This window comes from Oncorhynchus clarkii, chromosome 10, assembly GCF_045791955.1.
Source record: "Oncorhynchus clarkii lewisi isolate Uvic-CL-2024 chromosome 10, UVic_Ocla_1.0, whole genome shotgun sequence".
In the NCBI taxonomy this organism is placed as follows: Eukaryota; Metazoa; Chordata; class Actinopteri; order Salmoniformes; family Salmonidae; genus Oncorhynchus; species Oncorhynchus clarkii.
Window position 1 is genome coordinate 60,713,575 of NC_092156.1, and position 7,690 is coordinate 60,721,264.

General features: G+C 43.7%; 1 protein-coding gene across 3 annotated transcripts; it reads left to right on the forward strand.

Annotated features, from left to right (window-relative positions):
* Window positions 1-128: 128 nt before the first annotated feature.
* Window positions 129-7,690, forward strand: LOC139418886 (clathrin light chain A-like). Of its 3 annotated transcripts, XM_071168658.1 has the most exons (7): window positions 153-422; window positions 1,507-1,544; window positions 1,847-1,964; window positions 2,286-2,397; window positions 3,492-3,545; window positions 4,907-4,942; window positions 6,413-6,925. In XM_071168658.1, the coding sequence occupies exons 1-7, from the start codon at window positions 230-232 to the stop codon at window positions 6,582-6,584; spliced, it is 723 nt and encodes a 240-aa protein (XP_071024759.1). In that variant the 5' UTR covers window positions 153-229; the 3' UTR covers window positions 6,585-6,925. The 3 variants fall into 3 exon arrangements, with proteins under 3 accessions (XP_071024761.1, XP_071024759.1, XP_071024760.1); XM_071168659.1 differs by lacking the exon at window positions 4,907-4,942; XM_071168660.1 differs by lacking the exons at window positions 3,492-3,545; window positions 4,907-4,942 and having other exon boundaries at window positions 129-422; window positions 6,413-7,690.

Below are 7,690 nucleotides of genomic sequence, written 5' to 3' on the forward strand. Positions count from 1 at the left end.
AAACGCACGCTGTAGATCATGGGACCCTTACGTATCAGGTGTAATCATATTCCTTTTGTGGTTGGTGCACAGCACAGTCAATAACAACTCCTCGTTTCTGACTGGCCCTGCTAGCGTTTCCGCTTTTTCATTCTCTCCTCCCTTAACTCGCGAGTTCATCCACTGATCTACTCCCGGTTAGATACTGTAACGTTATCGAGAGGTAGCCACCATCATCAAATAGCTAGATATGGACGATTTTGACATGCTCAGCGCACCACAGGCTGCGGCCGGCAATGGGACGGACGAAGACCCCGCTGCCGCATTCTTGGCCCAGCAAGAAAGCGAGATCGCGGGGATTGAGAACGACGAAGGATTCAGCATCCTGGACAGCGGAGAGGTTCCAACGTCGCTAGACAACAATCTGACAGGCGACGCAAACGGTAACTGTGTTCCCTGAACTCTTAATGTATCAAGTTACAGTAGCTAGCTCGTTCGTATAATTTTGTGGAGTCAAAGCCTAGCAAATTGGCAATTATTACCTAGCAATGTGCTAGCCAATTACACAGTTAGCTAGCTGAAGCTAGCCATCTTACTTAGGAAACTAGCCAGCCAACGAGATACCTTACCTAGTTAGCTAACTTACATCGACTGTCTGCGGGGGACTTGAATGAAAGAGATCGTGAGAAAAACAAGTTACGTCAATTTAGCTGGCTGGATCCAATATTTCAGGCCATCTATTTTAAAATGTTAGGGAAACTATCTCGTAATGCGCAAGGTAACGCTAGTTACCCCATTTTGTAAGCTCGCTAACGGCGCTAGTTAGTAGCTACATTACAGGTATATATGCTAGCTAATTTACACGCAACTTTACTTATTGACATTGATGTTTTGGGAAGTGTCGTGAATCAACTAACAGAAAATATCGTGTCTTTGAATGACAGGTTAGCTAGTTATAACGTCTATTTCCTGGCTAGCTTGCTAACGTAAGCCTGTCGTTGATTGATCCCACTGCACCAACATACTGGCCACTTCATTACTGCAATTTGATATATGGCTCAATGACCATTGGACTTTCATGCAAAACTGTCGCCTTCAGGAAGTGAGATTTATTGAACGATTAGTTAGCTACATTGGTCCGAAACATTTTCATGTTATGCAACTCTTTAAGGAAGGGATGTAGCCAGCTAGTTACAATGAATGAATCGCTCATCGTAAAGATATTGCCTAACCAAGCGTTTATGCACCAATGCACTAGACTAGAACAAACCTACGTGTAACGTTAGTATTTATCAAATTTCCAATGACAAATAATCTGAATTTGATCATTGTGAAAGCTGGCTAATTTGTGATGGGTCGTGGTGGTTTTGAAAGCAAATGCAACCATCCTATCTGTCTTATTCCTGAATGTAAGACGCATAGACAAGTCTGATGCACAGCCGCTCTGTCATGTTAATTGATGATGTAGGCCTTTCCCTTGTCTTTGATGTGGCTTTGTTCACGATAAATGCTTAATTTATTTTGCAGATGCAGTGGATGGTGCCGTTAATGGGGACATTCATGAGGTAATATCTTAATTAATTTTCCATTTTGTCATACAGCAGAGATTGTGATTATATTGACTCAAGGAAAACATCAGAATACTTAACCATGCGTGTTTGTTTGAACATAGCCGAATGAATACTAAATGCCATGGTTGTGTCATATTATTGACCATGGTTGTGTTCAGTATGCACAAATCGTGGGGTGGGGGGGGAATGCTCTGACGCAGAGTGAAAAGGGGGAGATGCTATCGACTTGTCCAATGAGAAACGTTTTAATTTTGCTACAGTGTGCCCGGTTGAACACCACCCCATGTGTTTGTTAGGAGAGCAACGGCCCGTCTGATGCATACTCAGCCATCTCCAGTGCCGATCGGCTGCAGGCTGAGCCAGAGAGCCTGCGTAAATGGAGGGAGGAGCAGAGAGAGAGGCTTGAGGTCCTAGGTAAGGATAGGCCCCTGGTATATCCTGGCTAGAGGACCATAGCAGCGTGCAGCCTAACAATAGAATAGAAGGAATCCAAAGTGCTGAACGCCCCTTTTAAAACACCACAACCGTTGGAAAATGTATGTCCCTGACTTGCAATGCAAGAAAAACACTGAGCACATTTTGAAACGCCACTAAAATCTGGTTAACTCACCCCTGATGTTGAAATCGCCCCAGGTTTTATAGAAGGCTTCTTTTTGTGATCTTACTTTTCAAGAGAATTGCCTGTACTGTGTGAATCATAAGACCTTCTCTTCTTCCTAATGTCCCCTTCCCCAGACGCTAACTCTCGTAAGCAGGAGTCTGAGTGGAAGGACAAAGCCAAGGTAGAGCTGGAGGAGTGGCACACTAGACAGGACGAGCAGCTGGAGAAGACTAAAGTGAACAACAGGTACAAATGCATAGAGAGAGTCTAGTCATTTGTATTTCAATGTAAAAACAGACCCAGGTTGAGCCAGGAGGACTAAAACCCACTGTACTCCAAGGGAACCTTTTGTCCACTGACTCACTTTTTCTCTACAGGAGCCGTGGAAAGGAAACCCTGTCCATTTTGAGTATAAATAACATTCTCTCCTGCTGAAATGTCTGTGCAGAATAGTTAGTTATTGTGCTGCAATGGTTCCTATTCGTCCCTCTATGTTCTCTACTACCTGTTACGTGTTTCAAGGTTCATATAGACCTAAACTAAGACGTAAGCTAGCTGTGTGCAGTCTATGGTAGAACAGTAAAAAGATCAGTACAGTATGTTCCCGGAATGAATAATAATCATGTATATTCATTCACAGGTTAATTTATTTCTGATAATGACGTGGAGCGGCAATCCAAGTTATGCATGGTGTTGCTAAGAGGTGAAACGCTGTTGCAAAATGACGAGACCCCAGAATTGACAATTGAACTACAAGACATTTGAGCACAGAATATTCCAAAATATCTGGTTGAGATCAGGAATTATAATATCAATTGGTGTTAATACCCATAGAAAGGTAACAGGACAGCCCCAGCAGCAAACAGAAATGTAGGATGTTTAAAAAAAAAATATATATATATATATATCATTTATTTATTTCAGTTTGATAAGGGTTTTGGAACTCCTTGCCGTTCTTCAAGTGATCTACAGTGTTCAAGACAGCTTTATACTAACTTGAGCGTCTGTAACCCAAGCCCTCCCTCTGCTCTGAATAATATATCAGCCAATGTTTCAGTCTCTGTCAAATGTCTAGCTACCTCTAACCTGCCTCTGTTATGTTGTTTCTTGTCTTTGTAACTCGCGTCCCAAATGGCATCCTATTCCATATGTAGTCTCCCCATGCTCTGGTCAAAAATAGTGCACTAGGTAGGGAATAGGGTGCCATTCTGGACACGTGTGTGTGTGTAAGAGCTCTGGGCTGGGTTTGTTCTGTCGTTTGTTCTCCTTTTTACCAATCTCTCTCTCTCTCTCTCTTTCCTGCTTGCTGCTTTCCTCTGGGACATCCCCTGTGTCTCCAGGGTGCTGGATGAGGATTTCTACAAACAACCCTTCTCTGACCTGATTGGTTATGTGTATGTTGCTAAACTAACATTGTTTCTTTTTTTCGCGTCAATTGCCTGCCTCATCTTCCATTTTAACACACATTTTTACGTTCGGCTTTCCCCTTCAATTTTTTTTGTTGGTGTTGACGTTATTTTTTAAAGAAGTAGACTTATTTATCTTGAGTGTGCGTGACTGTTTTTACGAATATAAACCCACCGGGTGTCTTTAAAAAAATTTACAAAATGTATGTAGTGAATATTTGTAGGCTGAATGTCATTGCATCAGCCTTAATGCTCCATTGCCCAGTTTCCATATACATTCTGTTCCCATAACTGTAGTGTAGTACATCGAGTGGCCATTTTGTTTTTGTTTGGTTTTGTTGAATTCCATCGTCCATGATCCATCTATATGTCCCTTCATTTTTATCATGCCATTTGCAAATGTTCTGTATTCTTAGATCCCTGTATATCTATACCTGTATTATTCATATGTGTACATGGAGAACTAGAATTTGACGCTATGTAGGAAACATTGGTTAGGTGTGTCACGTGGGATGTACTACTTTAAATGTATCGCTGAAAACCGTATAGCTGCAACCTCAGCTACCTCAGCTGCGTGTTGATGCCATGTGGTGGTAAGGCCCTGCAATAGACGTGCGTCCTGTCCAGGGAGGTGCACGCCACAGAAACAGGAGATGAGCTCCTGCTCCTATGAGCCGTTCCGGCTAGCACAATCCAAGGCTCGTAAGGAGGCGACTTAAGACAGAATCCAACAGTTGAAGTCTATTTTTCAGTAGCCTATATAGCCTGGTGCTGTCGGCAGAGCCCTGGATGTAGACCGCCAACTGTTGTGGTGGTGTTGCTTGTACGTCTGCATTTCTAAACTGAAGGCAACCTTGGATACCACCTCTGCTTTAAACATCTGTAAATGTGATCTGTTTAGACTCTTAGTACCTACGAGCAAGCCACTGTCTACAGCAGAATGACACGCTACTGTTGTTGCCTACCTCGCCCTCTTAGTATTGCAGCACTTGTATCTCTCTGCCACTTTTTAAATAATTTGATCGCTGAAGAGCAAATGTTCCCGTATAACCCGGCGTCTCCGCCACAACATGGACCCACAGCTAGAGGCAGAGAGGGCATGTGTTGTGGGCTCACGCCAACCAACCCAATGGCACAGCAGACGAAGGCTGCAAGCTAAGCACACTCCTTAGAGCACCAACAACAAAAAGCCCCCCCCCCCCCCCACCCCGAAAATGACAGATTTTTTTTTTTCTCTGGGAAAATGCATGCTGGCTTCTGTCATCTGCATAAAGCTCATTTACTTTTCATTTCTATATATCTGACTTGTGATCTGTTTCTCCTTGTTTCTTTTCCTATGCACCTTTAAGCACACACATTAACCATCCTTGCTACCGCCTAGACCAGTTAAGTAAAAAAAAAAAAAAAAACTAAGACAATATCCTAGTAGGGAGAAGTAAATTAGCCTAGAAAAATGGCAAAACGATATTCAATAGTAGTGCACAATTAGACTAGACTGTCGTCAGGGCTCTCCAACCCTAATCTAGCGCACCTGATTTTGATCCTTCGCCGGTTGATAGGTGAATCAGGTTAGGTACAACTGGGGTCGGAGTCAACCAACAGGAGGGTAGCTCTCCAGGAACAGGATTGGAGAGCCCTGCTGTAGACGAATACGAATCCACTGCCAATTACATGTATTTTAGAGGCTGGGTGTCCCTCCTCCTGTGATGCGTTGGTCCACTGGTCCTGTGCGTATCTGTAGTTTCGTTTGTGACAGTGACTTTTCATTGGCTTCTCATCCCCATTTGGCTGTGTGTATTGTGTTCCAGTTTATAGAGGGGTTCTTTTCATTTGGTTAACTCCTTGGCAGTGGAAGTGGGTGGGATTGGGGTTTCGCTATGCCCTCTGGCTTGCATTTCAGAATGTCTTGTGATTGTGGCACGGTATCATTTTTTTATTTCATTTCAGGTAGTATGTATTGTACGCCTTCTAGTGGAATTAGATTCCCTTTTTGGGTTTGGTTATTGGGAGTAAAGATGATATAAGTTAACAGTGACGATTGTGACATGTATTTGCTGCATTGCAAATGACCTGCTTTCCAACCACAGCAAAAATGCAAATGCATGGCAAAGTCTCAGGTTTGGGTTGTTAAAAAAACTAACTTTGCCACGAAGCGCTCTCATCAAGCACAAGTATAAAGGACATAAAGCAAAACATATTCCTTACGCTATACTTGGGATCTTGAGAGAATATTTGAACGTAACCAAAAGGCAAGTTAGGGGCGTCACCCCGCCCAGTTCTGTGACGAACTGCATTTTTAACCAACCAAACTGCGTTTTTTTTATAGCCGTTCCAAAACCCCTTGGTTAGACTGACAGGGAAAAGCAGGTGACTAACTAGCTGTATGACCGGGGTTATAGGGAGCATGCTATGTGCTCTTATCCAACTCTGTTCTCTTCATCTGTTTTTGATGTGGCCACCCGGAGAATGTTTTCTTTTTGGATGTACTGTAATGTAGTTGGGCCTCCACTGCTGTCTACTCGACACTTCCTCCTCAAGCAAAGGTTTAGATTCACACCTCACTAAAACGGTGATAAAGCCATGCTAAAATGGCACCATTTTGATAATGAATCCTTTAAAAAAATAATAATAATGTTTTATTGGCAACTCACTAAATGATGTCATGCTGAAGGGATCTGAACTACCTGCATGTATTTCTATGGGGATTCCCCATGTCTATCCCTGAAGTGTTGCAGAGGAGGTGGTGTGTTAGCAGGAAGCAGTAAGGCCCTCTGTAAAGCTCTGCTGATCTCTGGGGCCCAGGCCGGCTCCCTCCCTCTCTAAAGCTCTGTTCCCCTCCTGTGTTGCCTTTGCAGAGCGGCCGAGGAGGCCATGCTGTCGGACATGGACGAGAACAACCCGGGCACCGAGTGGGAGCGCGTGGCGCGCCTCTGCGACTTCAACCCAAAGTCCAGCAAGCAGGCCAAAGACGTGTCCCGCATGCGCTCTGTCCTCATCTCCCTCAAGCAGGCCCCTCTGGTCCGCTAACCCCAACCCTCTTCTCTCTCTGTTAGACGTCTCAATTCAGTCCCTACCCCCTCCCCCTTAACACTAATCATTCAGTGTTAGAATATCTGAAGGCTCTGAATACGTACTGTATAAGCAGTGTAGTGGTGGAGCTTCTACAATCCACCATGTTGCTTTCACCTTACAGATCTGTTAACATTGAGGGGAAGGGAGTGAATTGAGACGGCTGTATCTCTACCCTTTGCTAACCCTCTCTGGACCCAGATTGCAACCAAACTCTCATAGGGAAATGTATCATTCCACCTACCTGACCTGGGGTCGTTCCCACCCAACCCACCTACCTGTCCTGGGGTCGTTCCCACCCACCCACCCACCCACCCAACCCACCTACCTACCTGACCTGGGGTCATTTTACACCCACCTACCTGACCTGGGGTCATATTCCACCCACCCCACCTACCTGACCTGGGGTCGTTCCCACCCAACCCACCTAACTGACCTGGGGTTCATTTCCCACCTACCTGACCTGGGGTCGTTGTTGTACATGGATTGATGATATATTCCTCTCTTCCATCTTCCTTTCCGTCATTAAAGAACAAAATAAGTATACACTTATTTTTTGTTTCTATTCTTTTAAGGACCAAACTCTGTTTATTAAGTGTGTTGTTGGAAACCATTTTAGAACCAGCTTGTGGCATTTATTGTGACTATTTCAATCTATGCATTTTTTTCCCATTTGAACCGCGAATCAAGCACCGGTAAATATACGTGATCTAAATGTGTGTGTAAGCATCAAGGTTGGGGTCAATTCCTTTTGAAATTCCAGTTAATTCAGAAAGTACACAATTCCACATCAAATTTGATAGTTGAAAAGCATTGAAGAGAATTGGAATTTCAGTGTACCTCCTGAATTGACTGGAATTGAAATGGAATTGCCCCCAACCCTGGTAAACATCATGTGGTGTATCATGTACTCTGTGTGTACCTATGTACATATACAGGCAATATACAAAACGTTAATGTCATAAACAGAGTAGAATTGTGGTTTAAAGATGAACTGTAGCACCAAGTGTTGCTTTTAATGTTCACTGTCCATCGATTTCAATATCAGTAAAACATGAATTCAA